This window comes from Coturnix japonica, chromosome 4 (genome assembly GCF_054131305.1).
Source record: "Coturnix japonica strain WE chromosome 4, WE-NBRP24, whole genome shotgun sequence".
Taxonomy (NCBI): domain Eukaryota; kingdom Metazoa; phylum Chordata; class Aves; order Galliformes; family Phasianidae; genus Coturnix; species Coturnix japonica.
In genome coordinates this window covers 20,357,793-20,381,667 of record NC_140666.1, presented here as the reverse complement: position 1 = coordinate 20,381,667, position 23,875 = coordinate 20,357,793, and the positions used below count along the sequence as shown (strand labels likewise).

The window sequence follows — 23,875 nt, the reverse complement described above, 5'->3', positions numbered from 1 at the left end:
AGGTGTCCCTGCTCACTGCAGGGGAGGTGGAGTGATGGCCTGTAGAGGGCCCTTTCAACTCAAACAATTCTATGACTCTGTCCTGAGGTTGCTCGCAGTGCTGGGATTGGAGCTTTACAGGTGTGGGCAACAGCTGACACTCCAGAAGGGACCGTGGTTCTGTGCCATGTTGGTGGTTGCTGCACCAGTGAGAGCAAGAATCTGGGATAAAAACTTTTTTTCTTCTCGTTTACATTTTTGTGTGTCAAACAGCTTGCAGATCAAAATTGCTCATTAGCACAGTTTTGAGAGAAGCTCCTTTTGTTAGCCAAGGCTGTGATCCCCTGTCACTTCCAGCTTGGCAAGGTTTGAGTGAAGGTTCAGCCCAGGAAGGTGCTGTGTCAGTCACTGAGTCGTTCAGCAAGGTGAGCCTATCTTCCCTCTGTAAGGTCACTGTCGCAACTACAGCCGTATCTTTTCTGTTCAATTTAGACAGTGACCCAGAAGGCTGCTGGTGTTGGTAGGTGCTGTGCAGCACACACTGCTGCTTGCTCCAGGTACTTCTATTAGCACGGACTGTCAGGATTGCAGCCAAGAGAGGAAGAGCCGTAAAATGTCTGTTAGTAGGGATGATAGAAACAGTTGTGTCATGATAGGGCATCCGTCTTTGAACAAAGTCAAGGTGATTTCTCATTTTTATTTCTGCTGATGCAGAGCTGAGTGGGGCATGGCTTACTGTGGAGGACTGAGGCTATGAAGCTGAGGGATGCTTTCAGCATGAGACTGTAGGCTTTTCTACTGTGTTGAAATGGAACTGTTTGTTGTTTTGTTGGTTTTTTTTCCCCTAAAACAAGCATATTTAAAATTAGAAACATCATTTGGCACAAACCTTCCTGAGATTGCTATTTGCTCTGTAAGCATATGTGTTTTTTTTTTCTTTTTCAGTGACTCTCAGCAACCCTGCAGAAAAAGGTGTGTATGTTTTATTTATAGCACCTTGTTCAGTCTTTGTGTGGAAATAAAAGACAAAAACCAACCATGAATGTTGCAGTTATAGTGCCAAACAGAGCACCCTGTCATGGTTTTTAAGCTTAACCTGCTTTTGTGGTGTTCCCTGCCTGTAGTTGCACGTCGTTGTAACTTCAGGATGCAGTGGGAGATGCCCCTGTTCAGTCTCAGTGTATGAACGACATGAAAAGGCTGCAATCCCTTTTGCTCTTGTTTCTTTTCACTTGAGAGATGCCCCAGTATTTGAAATGGTTATAGAGGAACTGTGGAAAGCACAATGTTAATGATCATCCAGCAGAAAGTAGTCATTGCCAGGTATAGTTGCGCATCTCCAGGCCAGCTTCCTGTGATGGATGCTATGCTGCTTGATCAACACCACTAAACAGTTGCAAGATTTCTCTCCTTAAATATTAAAATCAACTGAGCTCCATCTACATGTGGGATGAGGATTGCATCTCAGAGTAATGAGCTGGTTTTGATTCCTGTCATCAGTCCCACAGCCCAGCACGTCATTGAAAGAAACTCTCCAAAGCTGTGTTTGGCCTTTGTACACCAATTGCATTCTCAGTCAGTCTTTGTAATTGGAAGCGCTTGCATTTAGACTTTTCCTTTTACTTGCAGTAGTTACTTCAATCTTAATTTGAAGATTAAGTGAAGGAGGTATAGTGAAGATGATGTTGTGATTATATATAGTGTGCTTAAATAAAACTGTCTTCTAACTGATGTGATTTAAAGAGCCTCCAATATTAAAGAAACAGTTGAACAGTTTGTGTAGCTGAAGGATTGCTCTGCTTTGACTTCCTGCACCACCTTGGGCACCCAAAGGCTTTGCAATCAAGTTGGTATATTAAGATAAGATTGCTCGGAGTCATGCTGGGTTCCACGTTTCATCCAGCAGCTTACTTTGCTTTCTCGACAATCACAAGAGCACCCCTCCTTGTATTGAGGGATGCTTTCCTGTGTTGTTTTATTGTATCAACTGTGGCAAATCTAAAGGATGTCGAATAAGTGAAAAATGCATTGCATGGGTGAGCATTGCACTGCAGTGATAGTACTGTGGTTGAACATGCGTTCTGTAGCAGCCAAACCCCAGACCTGGAGATTCTGTGCTGCTCAGCAGCAGCCAGATCTCTCATGCCCTGTGGCAGCAGTGCCACCTGCCCTGCGGGGTGACACCTGCCATTGCTGTCTTCTTCCTCATCCATACAAGTGGCTTGGGTGGAGATGGGGAAGCGTGTGTGATAGGTAATTCCTAACTACACCTGCAGCTCTCTGAAATTCTGCTGTCCTTCTGGCCCTAAGGTTTAGCTGTGTTATAATACTGGCTACTAGTAGAAAGCTTCATTTTCTCCCCATTTTTATGACTCTGTTGTGAAAGATTGGAATTATGCCCATCATAAACAAAACTTTTGCGAAGTCACTGTTCTGCTCTTGTTTTTTTGTTTGTTTTTTGTTTTAGTGGCCTATCTTATAATATTCCATGTTCTCTTTGTGCTCTTTGTGTGGACATATTGGAAGTCTATATTTACTCTCCCGGTTCAGCCAGGCAAAAAGGTAAGAATCTCAACACTTCCCATTCATTGCAGAGTGAAAGACTGAAAGCGGGGATGCTAAAGAAAAAATTGTTCAATTGAATTGATCTGCTCAACTGATTGGTTTTGCTAAAGAGGTGGAAAGGGACCTAAAGTGACCTAAAGACTGAGTCATCTACTGTTCCAAGAATGCTTTGACAGCCCACAGAGCATGATTTCAATCAGACACAGTTATTACTGCGGTTAGAGCAATAGGATAGGCTGATGTTTGTGTGACACTTCCAATATACATCGCCATAATCCTATCCAAATCACAAGAATATAACTCCAGTGTTAGAAATAGAAAACAATGGGTGGGGACAAGTGCTTGCTCATAAGGAGAGTGCTTAAGATGTCCTCTTCACTGTTAGTAATGTTTGTTCATGCATTATTCATGAAAAAATGATATTCTGAAGTGGCGGCAGTGGTAGCAATTCTGACTGCGTTGTTTTGTCATCTTAATTTCACTTCTGGGAATGCACTGCGTGGTGTGCTGCCTGTCTGTCCATCCCTTATTTTCTCACACCTTTTCCCATTAGAGTAATCTTGTTAAAAGGAGTGGGGGATAAAATGTTTCCAGTCTTGCCTGTATTTGAAAAACTGTCTCCACTCCCTGTGAGTAACTGCTTCTCTCCTGACTTCTGCTTGCAGTACCATATGTCCTACGCTGACAAAGAACGCTATGAAAATGAAGAAAGGCCAGAGGTGCAGAGGCAAATTCTTGCCGAAATTGCAAGGAAGCTGCCGGTGTACACGAGAACGGGGAGCGGAGGTCAGTAAAGCAGAGAGCTCCTGTTTCTCTGAATCTAATCAAGCAGACTAAAGTAGCATATGCTAGCAATCCAGATTATACGGTCAGCCTGATGCCACCGCATACACTGCATGGTTCTTGTGCTGAGAATTTTACATCTTATCTGTCAGGTTTTATGTTCGGGAAAAGAAAAATGCTTTAAGACTTCAGTATGTCTTCACTGGAGTAATGTGTACAGGTTTTGAGCAGCAATACGCTGCCCTTTGTATTTACAGTTCAGCCTTCCACTTACATTGTCTGAGTTCAGTAGTAGTAGTAATAGCATAATACCATAGCCCATGGGATAGCTCCAAGTAGGTCCTGGAAGAGGTCAAAGTTGGCTCTCCTAAAGTCTAGGGTAGCAAGCCTACTTTTTGCTTCACTTCTTCCACTCGGATCTTGAACTCCACCATCTCGTGGTCACTACAACCCAAGCTGCCCTGGACCTTTACTTCCTTAACAAGTCCTTCCTTGTTAGTGAGAATAAGGTCCAGTAACACCCCTCCCCTCATTGGTTCCTCCACCACCTGCGTCAGAAAGTTTGTTTGTGAGGTGGGTTTTTTGGATCCTCTCAGTATCCTTCCTTGCCACTGAAGGTATAGAAGAAAAAGCCACCTGCACACCCTGCCAATTCCTCTCTACCACCTGTTTGCAAGGTGACAGGGGGTGACGTGCTCCATGTGGAGCCTAAGCTATGTGCCAGGATCTCGGAGCCGATAGGGACTGGCACTGCCAGTCAGTCTCCCTCTCACATTCCTTTATGGTCCTCAGCCTCTCCACCTCTTCCTTCAGGTAGATCACAAGGCTGAGTAAGTCATTTAGCTGGTCACACCTTACACAAGCACTGCCTCCATCGCCTGGCACTGCAAAGGCCAGGCTCTGAAACTCATCACAGCCAGTGACCTGCATGCTAGAATGCTGTTTCGGGACCTCTTTCTGGGTCTCCACATTTTTCCTGGCAGTAGCCTTCCACTGGGGTACAGCCACGGCAAACAAGCAGACCTATATTTTAAAATATTAAGGGAAAGAACATGCATATTTTGAAAAAATCCTGAATACTAATATGCAAAACAAACAAAGAAACACATTAAAAAAAAAAAAAGCCACTTAGATTATTTGGTATTAACATGTCTTTAATTTCAGGTATTCGATTCTGTGATAGATGCCAGCTCATAAAACCGGATCGTTGCCACCATTGTTCTGTTTGTGCTGTGTAAGTTAATGGATTGTTTTTCACTGAAGTTATGTGAGCTGTAAATCAGGGAATGATGGAATCACAAAACTGTAGGGGCTGGAAGGGTCCTCTAGAGATCATCATGTCCAACCCCCCTGCAAAGCAGGCCCCCTACAGCACAGGAAAAGTGAAGTGGTTCACAAACATTTTGGACATAAGGGTTCCTCTGTTCTAGCTCCAGTCAGCAGTGTAAGTGCATTAACATATACTGCTGTGACCCTGAAGTGTTTGCCGTTCCCACAACTGTAAATTTGTGATCGTTAAGTTGATAGAAACCTTAATATCTAGTAAAAGATTAACTGATTACCTGTAGCAGGTCAAAATGAAGCATGATTTTCACTTTTTATCACGTGGTGTTTGGCAGAAGTTTTAAGTGCTGTAGGGCAGAAACCATTCTAATTTGTTTTATTGTGCAAAACACCAAAGTCATTTTTAGATCTTGAAAAAGTAATCAGTGTTCCATCTTAAAATGACACCTACTTTAAGAAACATCGTTGAGAGTATTGTCTTGATTTTGGGTCCTGTGGAAATCTCACCCACCCCAGAAATACAAAACATCTCACAACCTTTCTCTACTGATCTACAGTTGGCAATTTATTAACAAACATAACTCATCCATTTTTCTTTTTTTGTCCTCATGCAGCTGTGTCCTAAAAATGGATCATCACTGCCCATGGTACGTTCTAGATCATGGTTTGTAATTTTCTGGAAAAGGAGGTTATTTAAATCCATTTCTTCCATAGAATAGTTTCTATATGCCTCTTTCACTTTAGACCATGTACCTCTATACAAAGAGACGTATAAAATATGAAATGTGCATTGTTTTTGAAAGACAAATCATTGGTGTTCTCTCTATTGATCATGTGTAAAAGACAGTTATATAGATATAATTTAGAATCCAACTGCCAATTCTGTCTTACTGTTCAAACTGTGAAGAAACTTCAACTTAGCCTTTAGTTTTGGTGATATAATTGTTTGAGCATGCAGTTGGTGGTTGCTTTCAATAGTATTTTCATGGTTTGTTTCTGAATTGATGCCTGCCCACTTGTGCGTGGCAAAATTTGTGTAGAACGATGCATGGATACGTGAAGTTTTATACTTCTTCAGAATTGCTGCCAATGAATCTCTTAAACTTCTTTTTTTTAAGAAAGGAAAATCTCAGAAGTCAAAAGTAATGCAGGCACTTCCCCATTGAACATCTGTAGTATTCTTAAAATTAGAGGGTTTTTAGAACCGTGTTTATGACACAAATGCCTCCCTTCTTTTCTGCACTCCCTTGCTCTTAGCTAGTGTTGCCCTGCACTTGGGGAATTACAATGAAATTTGTTTAGTTTGTGTTATATGTAACCAAACAAGTGGTAAATCTGACTCTGGTAAAGCTTTGAACATGAGTGAAAGGTAATTGTAACCCTAGATCTGATTACCTCTGCAGACAAGAAACAGACATGAGTAATTAGGAACCACCTCTGTGACAAATTCAGCAGTGGTATCAACTTTAAATAAGATTTCCAAAATATGAACTGTGCTTTTACAAATCTTCAAGTGAAAAGCTGAGAGGTTTCAGCTCTGTTTCATTTCGTCACTAAGGGGAGCTATTTATTAATGAAATTGTGTTGTATAATCAAGAGACTTAATAACCTCCGTCCTGCCCACTGTAGTATTCATTGTGTTTTAACTATATGCTGTATATATCCTGATTCCACCTCTGCTTTTCTTCTCTAGGTTGAATAACTGCATTGGATTCTCTAACTACAAATTCTTTCTACTCTTCTTAGCCTATTCTTTGTTGTATTGCTTGTATATTGCTGTGACAGTCTTCAAGTATTTCATTAAGTATTGGACAGTAAGTCATGGAACCTGGTTATTTTTTTGTATCTTCTGAGTCTGGTGGGATTTAGTCACTCTTACTACTATTTTGCTTTCAGTCAAAGGAGGGCTGTGTTATGTGGGTTTTGGGGTTTTTTTCTTTTTTTCTGCAGCCCTTTTTTGAGTATAACTTCCAGTATGTCTGAAATGCACAAAGAAAATCATCTTCAGGAATTTCTCATTGTAGAGTTAACTTCATTCTCCAGAAGTTATTTCCTTTTCTTGTACAAATGTACTCAAACATATGTATCTCAAATTCTTTTGAAATTTATCACAAGTTTGTTAGCTTAGAAAATTCAGATGTTGTTCAAAAGAAGACATGTTTCACTGAATGAGAGCTCAGAATTGCTATTTATAAAAATATTCTGGTGGTTTTTCAATATACATTAAGGTGTATTGTCAGATATACCTCCAAAGTCAGAGGTTTTGCACAGGGATAAGCACAGCTTGAGTTGGGTTCGACTGACCTTAGGCATGAATGTGGTTAATTTTCCCAAATCAAAATACAGCTGTTGTTGGCTGGCCAGGCCTCCTCATTTTAAAATATAAGCAAAAAGCAACAGCTGTTAACAACAGATTTCTACCAGATATGGAAAGAGTTATCTTCTAGGTAGAAATTCTTAGCTGTCAACACTGGGTGTTTTTTAAGTGGTTGCAAGAGTACCTCCTATGTATTTCAGTCTTATTCCAGGAAGCCATTAATTGTGGGTGGGTGGTTTTCTTTTATGTTGTTTCCTGAACTGCCTAGGCATATTTCTTTCCACTTTGTGTGTAGTGTTGTTTTAAGGATTAGGCCCCTTACCCTTAAGGGAAGAGCAAACAAAGAAGTGCGGAGCCTGGAGTTGCTACCATACTGCTTACTGTAACTTTTCCAAACCATACACACTCAGATCTAACTTTACTTGATTGCTGCAGCTGTGGAAAAGCTCAGGGTTTTTTGGCCATCCCCTATATTATAAGTGGTGCAGTATTTAATATATGCACAGGACATTCAGCAAAATGGAAATGAGACTTCATGAGCTTGTCCCTGCCTATTCCACTGTGGGCACAGGACATTCTGGTGCCCGGGTGGGAAGCTGACTGTACTGACTCTGTCACATGCAAAAGGTAGCAAAACACCACTCTTTAAACTGTGGTCACAGGAGGGGAAATGAATGGGATCATTTCTTCACTGTCTCTTTGTGCTCTTTATAGTAAGGTGCAACTTTTTAAATATGTTTGATACAACAAAATAGGAATTTTAGAGGATATCTTCACTAGGAACAAAGAATGTTCAGCTTTTATTTGTTCTTATCACTTGTCCTGTGCTGTTTTGTTTGTTTTTGTTGTTGTTTTTCTAGGGTGAACTGACAAATGGACGTTCCAAATTTCATATCCTTTTCCTTCTCTTTCTGGCGGTTATGTTCTTTGTTAGCCTTATGTTTCTGTTTGGCTACCACTGCTGGCTCATCAGTAGAAACAGATCTACTTTAGGTAAGGCTTTTGTGTCTTCTTTAGGTGAGGTGCAGCATTAAGTGCTGCTATATGAAGAAAAAAAAAGGGGGAAAGAACAGACATTTTTGTTCTACTTCTGTATATTTCTGCTGGCTTATGAGGGGAGGAGTACTTAGAGTGGTGGAACAATACTGTAGAAATTTGTCACTGCAAATAAGTTGTGTCTTTGAACTGGCATGACAAAAGTTTTGTAAGGGGAACTAGAGCCTTAAATACAAGAGTCCAGTTATACAATGTTATGCATGTGCATAACTACATTTGCTGTGAAATGAGTGTGGCTTTTCAGGACTAATGGTTGCTTACGCTCATATGCTGGAGTGCATACTAAGACAGCCAAGTAAGGTTAGGAAAAACAATGTCCATCCTCACTGACAAAGAAATTAGGACTGTAAAATGGCACCAATGAAAGGAAGGTCTCGACCAGCATGATTTTATTGAGTGATTTCTTTTTCTTTCGTGAGCTAAGTCTTTCATTTTTAAAAGATTTTTGGTTAAAGTACTGTCACAGAGACAAATGTTTAAGCAGATATTCAGATTTTATGTAATTATTAATTTTTAAAATCATTTTGAGGGGCACTGAAGCTCATCCAGCCCAAAGCATCAGACTTCTGCCACAGCTTAGAAGGCAGATAAAATTGTTTCTAGTTCACTCTAGATTCTCCTCCCCCCCCTTTTCCTTTAGCTAATTTTATTTCTCATCATAACAGAGGGTCTGTCTGCGTACGGTTGTTCCCAGTGCTTGTTCATTATGTCGTTAATGAATGAGGCAATTGAAATCTCCAGTGCCACTTCTGAAATATGCATTTAAGACCTACTTAATTCTGCGCAGTTTTTTATTTGGAAATTTCTACCCGCTGAAGTTCAGCAAATTTCATGCAAAGATCTTTTAACTCTCCTTTGTAGATTAAACAGTGTGTTTGATTACTTCATGCAGTTCATGTGCAAGACCAAATTCCTGCCTTCAGTTTGAAAAGCCTTGCAAAAAAAACCCAACCCAATAATGCTATTATTTTGACATTTTGTATCATTGTAGCGCTAGTTCATAATCTGGCATATCCTGCTCATTTTAAGTGGCTACAATGTGAGCAGTCTGTCTTAGTGTATTTGGCATTGATTTTCTTTTTCTCTGAAATCATATCTATGTGTAGAGGCTTTCTCAACTCCAGTGTTTCAGAATGGCCCGGATAAAAATGGATTCAATCTTGGCTTTGTAAAGAATTTTCAACAAGTGTTTGGAGAAGAAAAAAAGCTTTGGCTACTACCTATTGCCTCCAGGTAAGGAATAATCAAGTCTGTGCAAAAAATTGATACAAGGGATTGACTTCTAAATCTCTAGTACAGCCTTGAGTATGAAGGCAGTGATTTTGTGGCTTGGCTGCTGTTGCACATTGCTATAAAAGCACCAGCAAACACAGTCTGTGCTAGTCCTGTACACAAGAAGTCTGTAAGTGGAAGCTTTCTGCCAGGTAAATGCACTGCACTTTGAATTTCCTGGACTCCTGTGACTTGTGGATGGAGATGCTGATTTCTTTGTTCTTCAGCCTCCTGTGACTGAAATAGTTTATTCTATTTACTTTAGGAAAAGATGCTATTTTGGCACTCAGTGGACCTGGAGTAAAGTATATGTAAATTCCTTTAGTTATTGGACACAATGTAAAGTAACTCCTGAGCTCAGCAATTCACAGCTTTTTCAAGTAGTGGTATGTGAGTGTAAGACCTGGTTGCATCCCAATTGCCTTCTGTTTTTTGCTCCTAAATATAGTCAGTGGGAAAAGATCAGCAAAGGAAACCTTTCCAATAATGAAAGACACTGATGTGCAAGTCAGAGGCACGTTACCAGTGAGTACAGTAATTCTGGAGAGAACACCCAGCTAATCTACCTGGGGCAAAGGAAAAGATCTAGTGGGTTCATTGGAAGTGAAAGGCACTGTAGTGAGCTTGCAGCTCCTCTAGACTGTTGGAATGTGGGTGTTGTGGAATGGAGTAGAGCAAACTGTAACATCTGGTTTTTAACTTTTCTTGTCTACGTTACATGAATTTGAATTTCAGTCATTTGTTTGAAATCCAGACACATGAACACATTTATAGTTTGTGGAGTGTAACAAAAACAACTTTGCAATTTTAGAGTTTTGCAGAGGGTATTTCTTTATGTGCAGGTAAGTCTTTCTTTTAAGACTTTTAACATTTAACTAAGACTGGGAATATTTTCTACTTGGCATCATTCGAACATGTAAGTCTAATTTCTGCCCTGAAGAGTACAGTATAAATAGATAAAGCAGGCATCATCATTCCTTAGACATAAATGTTTTCTTCAGTCTCCCCTCACTTCTAGCTGCCCACAAGTTGATTCTTTTTCTTTTATGTCTGAGGAACTTGATCAAGTTAGACATGTGAATTCTGCTGAAATCATTCATTTGGATTGAAGGTTTTGACTTTCAGTCTCTGAAGAGTTTGAAGGAATTCAGGTTTGAAACTGCTCACTGGTAATATTTGGTATCTCAGCTGCCACAAAAAAAATAAACACAGTGTTTTTTCAAAACTTAATAAGTAAATAAGTAAGTAAACCTCAGATATTCAGGCAAAAGAAAACTTTGTTTGGAGATGAAAGGGTAGAAATTATAATCGTTGAGAATTGCTTGCTATTATTTACAGCATCTTTCTTGGTCTTTTGCTATGCAGCCAGGGTGATGGACATTTTTTCCCAATGAGAGCTTTGTGTGAAGCTCAGAATCCTCTCCTATCAAACGAAGAGCAGTGGGAAGATGATGGGATAGACGAGGAACCTCACGGTAAGGTAGTCCTAAAGGAAATGAGTTGTGTCTTGACCTACAGTGACTAATGCATGAATAACAACAGTTAATCAAATGAAAAATAGCTTTGGCTAAATCAGTAAGCGTCTCTGACTCTCTGACTTGGCTAATGAATACAGACTAAAAGTAAGCCCTACTTTGAAGCCAGTTCCTTTTTTAAATATAGTTGTAGCTTTCTACTTGCAGTTACATGTACTAAGAGGTTGTTACTCAGACATCGCAGACAGGAATTGAAATCTACACAAAATGAGTGTATTTATATGCCATTGTATGCAGCATGGTTGCTGTAGACATGAAGTTGTTTCTACAAAAATGAAAAGACCAGTAAGTATTTTACATGTGTTTATCCTCTGAAAGTTTAATTGTGTGCATGAAAGCACCTGGATGTAGTTTTACATTTAGGAAGCTACTTTATACTTAGTTTGTTCACCCTTAGTACATTAGTATATAAATTCATTTGGTGTTATAACATCTGTGGGTTAGACAGTACCTAGCTGTGTCCTACATCAGCTTCATAAAATAAACATATGCTGAGAGCAGTTCTAGGTGAACTGCCTTGTTTATACAGTAGATTTGATCAGTTTCCAAAATGGTTATATGCTTTTTACCCTGTGAATGTCCTATTAGGAAAAGGATCCATTATTTGATTTTTGCTAGATGCATCCAAAATTAGTTTAATGATTTATTACAGCTCTCTGATCAATTACTGTTCTCTGCTTGAACTTGAGGTGTTTTGAGGTTGTTGGGGTTTTTTTTGTGTATTTATCATCAGCATCAAACTTTTGGTCTTTGGAGACACTCCAGGTCAGGCTGGATGGGGCTCTGAACACCTGATGTAGGTGTCCCTGCTCATTGTAGGGGGGTTGGAGCAGATGGCCGTTAAGGCTCCCTTCCAACTCAAGTGATTATATGATTATATGAAAGCCAATTAGATACCCTTAAAAGAAATATCATAGTTGCACTGTTCATTTTTACAGAATGGTGAAAGTATGGCTAATTTTAAGTTTACTATTATTAGCACATCAAGCAAGTGTATTTTTTGATCCAGATATCGCTGCTGTGTTGTTCAGAGACACTGTTTCCATGGGTTCTTTATTGCTTCAGAATGGTTTTCAAAAACTTTCCAATAACATTCCTTTTCATGGTATGCGTTTTAATGATACAAGCACAACATACGTGTAGGAACCCATGAAGAAACCAACATTCTTGGTTAAGAGGGGAAACAAGAATTTTCCACATGAACTTTTTGTATACATGTGTGAAATACTGTGCAATGAGCTATTTAATCCAAGCAGCACGGTATCTGGTTAGGTCTTACTGGCAAGTGTTTGTTCAAGTTACTCCACTGAAAAATAAACCATGTATGGTTTTTCCAAGGCACACTGCACATACTGCAGGGAAAATGTACTCTCCAAGATTTTGTGACTAGATAAAAGAGATCTAAAGACTAGATCTAAAGAGATTTATTTCAGTTTTACTTCAGATAAACTGCTTTAATTAATTAGTGTTTGTGTGCTAGAAAACTGTCCTTTCTTCCTGTTTTGTTCAATATATTTTGGCAGTGATAAGGTAACACAACTTGACTGCAAAAATAACAGAATATGGTATCTCTGTGTATTGAATATGATGCGTAAAATTTCCTTTAGAAATTAATCTGAAGCTCTTCCAAGTTTTACAAAGTATAAAAACACTCTGAATAAAAATATCCATAACTATGAATATGTTTGACAGTGATATGAACTTTGGCCAAGTCAGATCCCAGAATCTGGATTTGGAGCTTAGATAAGTTCCACAGTTCAGTTCATTCTGTCCATGATCCAGCATCACAAGCACAGTGAGGCACATGAACTTTCAGCAAAAAGCTCAATAGCAGACAGGGATGCCCAAATCTTGTGCTCTGCAGGTTCTGTGTCTCTCCTGACCACCAGGTAGGGTCACAATTAATTCAGTAACAATACATGTAAAATATTTTTGTTTAATTTGTTTTCAGATACAGCTTTTTGGAGCATTTTCTCTGGAGCCATTAATGTTCTTTTCTGCCTGTGCAGATAACAAATCTGTCTGTCTCCTGGAGTTCCACCTCCAGTTGCTCATGGGACTGTTATGTAGTAGGGGGAAAGAAAGTTATCCTGGTCAGTCCCTCACTCCAGGCTCATGCAGAAGGGAGAAAAAACTGCCATAGAAATAATGAAAAGGGTGGAGTGCAGAAGTTTGGTTAAGCACCTGTGTTGCTCACCTCCCCGCTTGCGTTATTGCACTGTGTTTCTTCCACTCTGGGTATTTTGTGTCTGCATAAAGACGTTTTAAAATCAGGTCACATGGATACCAGGGTTGATGAACCTTGAGGATTCCTGAGGAGCAGACAAGCCCAACTGAAAGCAAGGAAGTGAGGCAGCTCCATCTTTGTCTATTTTGTACAGTGGCTCAGGGGACCTTATTGATCGTCTAGATCCAACCCATGGGCTGGTTGCCCCCACCAGATCAGGCTGCCTGGGGTCCCATCTCAGCTAGAACATCTCCAGGGATGGGTCTTCCCAAAGCCTTCTCCAGACTGAACAAGCCCAGCTCCCTCAAGCTTTCCTTAAAGAAGAAATGCTCCAGCCCTTTGATCATCTTCATGGCCCTTCTCTGGGGACCCTCTCCAACAGCTCCACATCTTTCTTTTGCTGGGGTCTTCAGATCTGGATGCAGCACTCAAGGTGGTGCCTCTCAAGGGCGCAGTTTTCTCAGTCATCTTATCCATAAGGTTGTCCTTTTTTTTTCAGATATTTCAGTATGCCCTTAAAGGTTGGGTTTCTATTACATATACCCTGACTTGCTCAGGTTTTTAGTATTTCATTTAGATTGAAAAAAGTTTCATGGGAAAGTTCTTTTTTTTCTCATTTCTTAGTGAGAGACTGAAAACACCTGCTTCCAAAGACATGGTAAATTGATTTTTTTTACAGATTTATTAATGCTCATCTCTTATTCACAGGCATCTGTTTAATCTGTCTAGCCAGAGAGCTACCCCAATTCATATGCTGGCAGCTTATAAGGTTATCATATTTTTTCAAAGAATTCATCTATAATACATTTGATGTGTTGGTTGAGGACGTGGATGTGTCAGTACTGTGAATGCTCGCACTCTTTGTCTCATGGAGCTCAGGATAGCACAGCCATTTCTGTACATTTATAGCAACATCTGATCTCTGAGAGTGATTAATAATTTAATAATATGTTTCATTTTAACTTGTACAAAAGGCTTTGGTGTGAATCAAATCTTTCCCAAATTGTTCTCTCTTCAAAAATTTGTCATCTGTACTAAGTTACATGTTTCCAGCAGAAACCAGCATATCCTGAGCTATAGGTAGAAGCTGATGATCTCTCTTGATGAGTTGAAGCTTCAGGTGTCTAAAGGCATCTGCTTTGAATTTCAATTCAAATTGGTAAGAGCCTAATTAAAGAAGCAACATGTCCTGAGATACCAGCTAATTTGGCAGAGCAGTCCTTTGAGCAGAGAAGTCATCTGTTGTGATTGTAAGGATTATATTTCTGTCCATCGAGAAATGTTAAAAGCTGCTTAGATGTTGGAAGAGAGCAGAGATGGCTCAGACAATAAAGCAGTGCATTGTGCGACGCAGTAAACTGAGACAAAAGGCTAGATTTGCATCTCTGGATTTCAGGCATGATTTAAACGTTTAAACTGTGTCTGGCAGGAGATGAACATAAAGCAAAGCTAAAGCCTGCATCAGTGCCTGCATTCTAATTGATTTTTAAATCATGAAGGGGTACCTGCGGAGGAATCTGCATCTTTTTAACCAAATTCATGGCTAAATATGTTTAGTAATAGCAATATGGTTTAAGCAGTCAGGGGAACAAATGTACATTTGGGAATTGGATCTTTTTCCTACAGGTACTGCATATTTTCAGGGTTTTGTTGGGTACCTTTTAGTTTTGTGGTTTGTTTGGGTGGTTTTTCTGTTTGTTTGGTTTTTATTGGTCTTTTGCCTTGTGTGTTTTGTTGTTTTTTTTTATGATAGGGCAGTTTGTTTCACTTAACCATGCAGGTGGGGAAAGGTACGATATGATAATCTCCCTCGTTCTCAGGCAGGCTGTGAAGATCTACATATAGATTACATATAGATCTGCATACAGATTCTGTGGGGATTACTGTGCATTAATTATGGTCAAAATACAGTTCTGCAGTAAAGCAAAATGTAATTATTGTCTGCAATTAGCAGGATGCTGTTTCCAGTGAATATGAACTAGGAGCTACTTTCAGACCATTTGCTATTTCAAAGTCTACACGCAGTTGCAAACTGCTTTTAGATTGACCTCGAGCTGCTGCTTCACCAGATTAACCAAGCCTGACTGCCCCCATCTCTCTATATAAGTTTACAACAGAAATTTCTGTTCTGCCTTCTTGTGGCTGACATCTGATCTGAACTACTTTCAGGTTTCCAATTGATTTGAACTGTGTTCTTTTTTTATTATTATTATTCTGCAAGTGAAAATGTTGAGGAATAAAATATCACAAATGTGTGATATATTCCATATATTAGTGCATTACCCTGTATTTCTACCATTTCCATACTAATGTAACTGTATTCAGAGAACATGATTTCCTGGTTCATTAAGCTCCCGTGCCCTCCTTTCTGACAGAATGGTTTGGGGAGAATGCACTGTTTTCTCACCACTGCTGTGTTTTCTTTTTGATAAGGCATCAGCAAATGAAGTGCTCTAAGCTTAAGAGTGTTCAGATTACATCTCACACGGCAGAAGTAAAGCGGTATAATTTTCTAATCAGAACGGTCTGAAATGTTCCATTAAAATGGGAAGGTTTTTATTTGTCATAGCAGCTTTACAATTTGTGATGTGGTTATGAAATAGATGAAGCCAATAATAAAGTAATCTCTCTTTAAAAAGCTGCCATTCAGTTAGCTCTGACAAGTGATTGTCTAATTCCTTTGCAATGATTCTTCAAAACACTCTCCCACCTTTAGTGACAAATATACTTGTAGTGAGAAAAACAGATTTACTTAACTACTTTGTCTTTCATTGTATAGATTCTGGTGAAGCTGTGTCCCTGGCCATAGAAAGGGAGACATAGCAGTTTGAAAGTGGCAGCAGTAGAAAGCCTGTTCAGAAAGGTGAGTATGTCATTGTTATCTTCAAAACAGCCTCTGTGTGGGGAATCTAGTAGGTAACCTTGAGCAGATTTTGATTTTAGCAGTCACCTACCTCTCATGACACTTGACAGTCATTTAGCACCCCAAAGGCTTCAATGCAACTGTGTGCCCACAGAGGGGAAGATGGCCCTTTACCACAGTATCATGTTGATGCAACCATGCATGGTAGTACTTCACCAGTATGTCTCTATATTGCTCAGAAATACATTGTTTAAGAGAACGTAAAATAGTGTCTGCCTTGGAGCCCTGTGCTGGATGTTTGGATGTTTTGCAGAAGAGCCAAGAGCAGTTTGTAGGGGAAGATACAAACCCTGCAGCTCCTATGGTAAATGCAGCAGGAATGATTCTTCTCATCAGTGGAACAACTCGGGATTTTTTACAGACAGGCTTCTTGCACATTGTAGGTGCAACTCTATATTTTGCCACTGAGAAAAAGGTATGACAACAGTGTTTCTTCAGTAGGTAGTCATTGAGAACTACATATTGCCATTACGCTCAGGGGGTGAAAAAGTATCATTTTCCCTGTGATTCTGCAGGCTTTAAAATGATGCTGAAGTTGGGATTAGAACTCTCATATTCTTCATCAAACCAGTGTTTACATTGCTTGTTTTTCTTTATTTAAATTTCAGCTTCCCTCTCAGGAGTCAACGTCCCTTCTCTCTGCATGGACTTCAGTTTTGAGAGGCAGAAAAAAAGTGGATCTTCAAGATGTAAAAGCATCGAGAAGTATCATTTGATTGGAATCTGCATTCTAGAGTGCTTCTCCAGAAATCCTGCTATCCAGATGCTTCAAGGCTTTATAAGTTTAAGTTATGGAGTGAACGGAACAGTTTTACAGAGTGATTCTGGCCAATCTTCTTTGGCCTGCTCTCTTTATTTTATAAATAATATATATTTTTTATTCAAAATAGGTTTAAAAAAAGTATTGATGCAAGTGCGTTTCCAAAGGCCTTTTCGTTTTGCAAACATCAGGGACTTGAGTTCTCAAAATTCTTCCAAGCCATAATATTCTTGGGGATGGGAATTATACTGAGACTGATGCTCTGACCTCCTCAGCCAGGCAGCATTTGCTGGTATGTTTAAAGTTCTCAGTCTGTTCAACTCAGTGAGATACAGACTCACTTAAATTTGGCACTAAATTGATAGTTGATATATTTGTGTTGAAAGAAAAAGCACTGAACATGTATATATACATGTGCAACTGTGTATGAAAACAGAATTATCACATTGCTGGTATCAAGAATCAAGAATATTGTGGTCACAGATGCTTTTTTTTTTCTAGGGGAGTGTAAATATCTTACAGTTTGAGTTACAGCACCCTTCAATCCTACTTACAGCTACCTAAACAGGAATTTTAGGCAGCACAATGTGCATTAATTCCTAGGGCTAAAAGGACAGTGTTTGCTTGGTAATTAGAGCATTATCAACTCATTCCCAGGCCCGTGTTCCACTGAGAATCTTGTTTGTGGAGTCAGAAAAGAAGATGTAGATTTGAAGCACACAAGCTAGAAGAGTGTGCTGAATGTTTAGCTCCCACAGTCAGGCTTGGAGTCTTCATTCCACAAAGGTGGTTTCAGCCCTATAATGCTAAAGAGACTTTTAATGTACTGAATTATCTCAAACTTCTTCCTCAGTAGATGTATTGACTGATATTTAAAAGGTTTTTCAGCACTGAGAGGTGATTGGATTCTTTATTTTGCTCCATTTGCAGTTAGAGGAATGTATTGTTATTTTTTCCTGTGTGGAATGGAACTGAGAATTTGCTGTCAGGATTATATGTATTTTTCTAGATCCAAGTCACTATTTTATCTGCATGATTCAGAGCTGGCAACTCCATCTCTCATGTTTGAATGAGGTGCATGTTTACTGAATTGGTATTCTGCTTTTAAGATCATTTGTTAGCATTTTCTATCCTGGTTTTGTGTTTGTTCATCAGCCCATTTGTGTCTGCTTTAACTACAGTAGCAGTTGTCGTGAGAAATTACCTTATCTAAGTGTCTGTTGGTGACAGAGGCCTTGGCTACAGATCAAGACTCTTCTCTGCTTCCTCTGTCCTGCTACCAGTGGAAGTACGTTAGTGAGACAGAAGAGATGTGCAAGGACATTTTGTTGATGAGTAGACATTTAACTACCTGGTATAAACCTTGCCCTTTGGACATGGTGTTTTATACGTCAGACTGTACTTAGGAGTAGCACAGGGAATAGACTCTGCAGAGTGTGCTACTGAGTTTAGTTCTCAGAAGTTGGGGCAGGTTCTCCCAGTCTAACTTACTCTCCTTTCTCTTCAGAGCTTTATGGAACTCTCTTGGTATATTCCTACCTTGGCGGCTTCAGTCGAGTGGTTCTGTCACCAGGTGGCTGTTGACCACTGAAACTGTTTTTCTTGTTAAATCTCAACCTGCATTTCTTGTGAATGAATCTCATGCTCAGTTTTAAGCCATGAAAGGCAGTGCTAGGACTGATCACATCGTTTCTGGTGAAATGTATTCTGGAAGGGGATCGTGAGAAGAAGGTGCCAGTTATTTGCTGTAGGAAGCATGTAGGAATTTAGCACCATTACTTGTGCGTTTGTGCCTTTAAAACTCTAAATTCTTTGTATATAAAAGCAGGAGGATAAATTGCTGACTGTTCCATTCTGCCAGCTGAAGTGTGTTTTTCAGATAGGAATATCAAAGCTGTGCAAAGCTGTGTGGATTTACAAGAGTTTTCTGAGCAGGATCTTGTGTCCTTTTGAGGTTTAGTTCTGTTTACAGCCATGTCATTTTTTTAATGCTGTTTCTCTGCCAAGTAAAGAGCAGAAGAGTTACCTGAAAGAACTGCAGACTGCATTCCCACTCGTTGTCTAGATGCAGCACTGTTCATTAGTTAGTATGTAAAATCCATTCTTGTCTTGTGGTTATTATTAGAGCAGATACCATTATGATAATGCAGCTATCCAGTTCAGATTTAGAAGCAGCTATAAAAGTTTCCAACTACTTAAATGATGTGTTGGCATTGGCCCCAGTCTTACTCTTGTTAAATAAACTTGCTCGTAGGTAGTTATGGCAGATTCTCCCTTCTCTTAAAGGCAGCTCAGCTGCACAAACACTCATGCAGGTAAAAGTGATATGGCCAATTTGCCATGATTTTTCAAGGTTTCTTTCCATATGATGCCATGATATGGAATATCCATTTGGCTAGTTGAGATCAGCTGTCGTGGTTCTGTCCCCTCACTGGTAGGACAGTGCAAGGAGTAGAGAAACTGAATGGTGCTTAGCTCCACGCAGCACGGCTCAGCAGCAACTAAACATCAGTGTTATATCAACGTTGCTTTTCTCCTAGATCCAAAACACTGCGTTGTGGCAGACACTATGGAGGAACAGTCAACTCTGTCCCCACTGAAAGCAGAAGAGCTGAGCAAGCTCCTCTGCCTCCCAAGGTCAGAGCTGATGCAGAAAGCTGCAGCGAAAAGTCTGAGGGGTGTTCACCAAACTGTAAGTGAGCAGCTGGATCCATAGAGGAAACCTGTTTCTCCAAGCACTGCTGCTGAGATCTGTGTGCTCCATGCATTACTGCAGCTGATGCTTCAGACATCACTGCAGGTGACCTAACAAGGAGAACACTGGTTTTTCACTTGGCATTTTTGGCTTTTAAGAAACCTGTTTAATTAGAGACCTGGGCAGCATTAAAGCAGTGATTTTTGTCTGCACCTCCTGCTACCTCTGGCTTTTAAGCTGGGTCCCTATTTAATTTATTACTTGGCATTGTTTTCTTAGATTCTGTACTAAAGTTGCATACAAAGAATGTAGTATATGCAGGTTCTGCTAGGTAAGTGCATTGGGAAACAAATGCTTCAGGCTGTCTGCAGGCAATGCTGCAGGTAACAGAACAGCTGGAGTATTCAGCTGAGTGCACATTAGGTTTTTTTAACATGCAAATAGCTCTTTGATGGGTAGAATGCATTTCCACTTTCACTGTAACTTCAGTCCTCAGTGGATATCAGACTGCCAGGAACTGTAGAAGAATTTGTCTGTGGAGAACAGTTTTGCTGGCTTAGCTTCATGTAGCCAAGGGAGGTGGGAGAGCACTCTGTGTTGCCAGCAGGCTGCGGTGCTCGGTGCACGTCAGACCTTGGGCTGCCCGCTGTGCTGCCTGCCGGTGCTGTCTGGATTGCTTGGTGGGAATGTGGGAGCTGGAATACGGCCATCAGAAGCTGTAATTCTACCAGCCATCATCAGCTGGCAATGTGTGTGGCTGCAGTGAGATCCCGTGCCTCAGTATCACACACCTGAAAGCGTTGAACACACCAGTGAGCTTTGTTCGCTTTCATCAGGGCACAGTAGTGTGAGCATTCAGCCTGTGGATGGCATACCTTGCCTTTGGCCTTTCATGGTCTCTATTTAAGCATTTTACAATTGTTTCCTGCAGTGGGAGTGAGAACTTTTCCAAGTGGGTGTCATCATGTGAAAGAAAGAATTCTCTTGCTGGATTGTACTGTGGTACCTACCACCCTGGCTTATCCCTGTTCTCTTAGGCTAACGCTCCAAAATAATTCACTACTAACAATCACCTCCTCACCTCTCCCATTTCTCCCACTTACGTTCAGGTAGGCTGTACTCTTAAGAGAAGGCATCATATTGATGCCTCTGGATTGCATTGTGCAACATCCTGACTGTGGCCAGTGAGAGCAGCCCAAGGAATTAGGACTGTAGTAAGCATCACTGCACTGCACCTTTATTCTCTTGCTGAATTGGTACAGTGTTTTTGGAGTAGAATAAGATTGTATTCCTCTGAACAAGGAGTAGTACTGTATGTTTTAGTAGGCCGTACTGTAGCTGATAGGGCCCGGGAAGCTTTTTAATAGCACTATGGCAATGAATGTTTACTTCCTGGAACAAACCAGAAATGTGATTCAGCAAAATAGCTGTAGTTTTTCTATTCTGTATGCTGGTGTGGATTGTAAGCACAACTTAGTGGTTAGTTACAAAACTTGATGTGTAAAGTCTGTAACTTAATACGAATGTAAAATGTCAGGGAAAAATAGAAATTAACCTTTTCTTCCCCGTAGTTAGATGTAAAGGAAGATGTGTTGCAATGCATTCAGGGACCAGCTGCCTCCGATGTAGTCGATAAGCCAGCAGCACAGATTTGCTGTTTGCATAGCTGGCTCATTCATGCGAGTGTTGAATTAGCAGGATAAGGAGGTACTGTTGATCTTGTTTATTAAGCCAGAATTAATTAACTCAGAGTCACATTTTCATTTCCATGACTCTTTTGGTACAAAGTTTCGAAACCAATCCATACTACTTGAAAATAGCTTGATTTTAGTGATATTTTTCCAATTGTCAGGTTCTGTTTTGTTACAGAGCGCTTGTTCCGAAGCCATCAATTAAAGCATCTCCATGGTAGAGTGGCTTTTTTCATTCAAATAAAGGCCTGTCAAACAGTTGGGCTGTGATGAGCACGTCCAGGCTGTGGCATCATGATGTACCCTTCCTGCTTAATGCTTATTTCCTTTTCTGGTAGTTAACACTGAGATCGTGCCTGCCCTTGGTTTTGTTCTTGCTCTGCTTTCTTATCCCTTTTGCTCTTCCCCTTGAATATGTAGTTGAAGTATCTCAGCTTTCCGCTGTTCGTGTGGTTTTGTTTGGATGCTAACAAGGGGAGGAGGTGTCACTTTAAACAGCAGGGCCGTGTGTTTTATTTGTAATAATCTTCACGTTTGTCAGGGACCGCTTTGTGATTCCTTTTGTTCCGCTTGCTTTGCTCAGAGCAGTGGGATCCAACTTTCTGCATTGCTTTCCTGTTTCCTAAAAACCTTTGATTTCCAGCTTCAGTTTGAATTGTGGACCATGTGAAGTAGAATGTAAGTTTACTTTTCCGATATGAGCACATAAGCTGGTTACGCCTTCATGCTGCTTGGAATACGTATTTTTTTCTGCATAAGGTGTTAAGATTTACAGCAGTATTTGCTAAAGCTTTAGTGAATAACAACCACTGCTTTACTAAAAAAGGTTTCTGTTAAGGAAAAAAAGAAAAAGGATAAAGGGATCATCCTTAGTTCTTATTTCAACCGTGCTTTAAAAAAAAAAGCCACAATTGGTTGCATCAAATGCTGGTATCAAACAGCTGATGTAACCCAGAGGTGTTGGACCTGATGGCACTTCTGTAATCTCAGGACTTAGGCTTAAATTACTCCTGTAGTTGGGGCTACAGGAAGCCCAGGTAGGAAGCAATGTATTTGTCCTGTCAGTCTCCTTTCTGAGCTGGAGATGTGTGCTGCACCTCCTCAGATCGCCACTCTCCTCTCCAAGAGAACTGAGAGATTCCATGGAGTTTAGAACATGTTGGCCTATTTTCTTTTCCCTGCCTGCTCCTGGAGGACCCGGGATGTGTACGAGCATCAGATTCTCATATCAGCATCTGGCATCCTGCTGATGTAACGAAGCTCTTGGGTTGGTGCAGACGTGGCCTCCAGTGAGGAGCAGAGGAGGTATTTCTGACTCAGAGATGACATGAAGAGGTAGGTGGGACACTTGTGCTGATCTGAATGAAGTCCACATTAGGCATTCTTTCAGTTATGCTCATTTCTGTTGTTCACACTGATTGCCTCAGCCTGAGCCGTTCCGACTGGTTTGGGATTGCAGTGTTGAAGCAGGGAACCTCCAGTGCTCCCTGTCCCACCTTCTCTCCAATACTAACATAGAGAACAGAGAAGTTGCTGTAAATTACTCTCCCTATTCGGCTGTTTTTCAGCTGAGAATCATTTGTCTGATCGGAAAATGGTTATCTCAAAGATAGAACTTAACTAACTCCCAGGATTAGAATTCAGATCTCTCATTGTATGTTAGAATTCAGCATTAGAAGCTGCTTTTATGTTGCTTTAAAATAAAGCAGTTTGGCTTGTTACTGTCAATGGATGGTTTTGATTTGGTCGTAAACCTTGCGTGAAGCAGGACACAAACCTACAGCTGCTCTGGGACTAGTCAGCTCCGTATGAGAGCCAAGATACTACCTCTTCAGCTGGGCCAGAACTTCCTCTGTGAACCACTGTAGTGTAAAGAGCTTTTTACATCAAGGAGGACTGGCCTCTGGGGGCTCTGTGCCAATAACTGCTGGATTATTTGGAACGGTATAATAAACTTTATTGATTTATTGCTTTCGGTTGCTTGAGAGGTAACCAGGATGATCTGGTGTCGGTATTCATAAAAACCCTGAGTCTGCAAGGTCTGCATAGTTCACACTGCTCTGCCCAACAATGGAACGGCGCTCAGAGCTGTGTTGTTTGATCCCTTAACTTTGTAGAAAGCAAATGTTTTCCAGGAAACATTGCAAACGTTCTGCTGACAGCACGTGGATGTTTAGTGTAGAGTTCAGGAGTTTAATGCTGTTGCCAGCATTGATACTTTTGATATCAAAGGGGTTTTTACAAAAGCTTTGGATACTTGTTTTTACTGTCCAACAAATGTCTTTAATATGATTGTTTTGTGTACGTTTCACTAGCGTTTTCCACGTGTTTGTATGGTTTCTACAGGTGAATATACTGTACATTCTGCTTTGTCATTTTCTATTATGGTTTATACTAGAAAGCCTGCATGGTTTCTACTGTATCGCAGGCAAGGACTGCATTAAAACCATTTTGGGTTAATTTATTATACTTGTGAATTCTTCTTTCCTAGGCTTTATGATGTTTTCCCCTGAGCATGGGCTGAGAAGAAACTGAGAAGGTTCATTTGGACCAAGGAAAGGATTCACTGAATCCTTCCCCCTTGTCTTAACAGCGCTGTTTGGAGCAGCCGGGCCTCTCAGCAGGATGCTGACCTTCAGCCCTTTGGCAGGTAGGAAGCACCTGCTTGTGATGGCTTGTGAGGGCACGATTACTGTGAGTTCCAAGTGCACCCATCATTCTCAAGTAATAAGAGCGGCTGTACTGGCCAACCTGGAGTGATAGAAACATCAGCAGTAGAAATGAAGTG

The 23,875-nt window shown here is 40.4% G+C and overlaps 1 protein-coding gene across 3 annotated transcripts in view; it reads left to right on the top strand.

Moving 5' to 3' along the window:
• The window catches only part of ZDHHC15 (zDHHC palmitoyltransferase 15), a 33,618-nt gene extending 10,067 nt beyond the window's left edge, over positions 1 to 23,551 (top strand). For 2 of the 3 annotated variants that reach the window (XM_085544760.1, XM_085544759.1), the window contains exons 5-15: positions 925 to 951; positions 2,447 to 2,541; positions 3,210 to 3,330; positions 4,492 to 4,561; positions 5,226 to 5,258; positions 6,305 to 6,425; positions 7,789 to 7,921; positions 9,091 to 9,217; positions 10,622 to 10,731; positions 15,798 to 15,881; positions 16,550 to 16,854. In XM_085544760.1, coding sequence (XP_085400886.1) covers positions 925 to 951; positions 2,447 to 2,541; positions 3,210 to 3,330; positions 4,492 to 4,561; positions 5,226 to 5,258; positions 6,305 to 6,425; positions 7,789 to 7,921; positions 9,091 to 9,217; positions 10,622 to 10,731; positions 15,798 to 15,841 — 881 coding nt within the window. In that variant the 3' untranslated portion in view covers positions 15,842 to 15,881; positions 16,550 to 16,854. Of the gene's footprint in view, positions 1 to 924; positions 952 to 2,446; positions 2,542 to 3,209; positions 3,331 to 4,491; positions 4,562 to 5,225; positions 5,259 to 6,304; positions 6,426 to 7,788; positions 7,922 to 9,090; positions 9,218 to 10,621; positions 10,732 to 15,797; positions 15,882 to 16,549 lie in introns of all 3 variants that reach the window. The other variant, XM_015860545.3, reaches the window with a different exon arrangement.
• Positions 23,552 to 23,875: the final 324 nt, after the last annotated feature.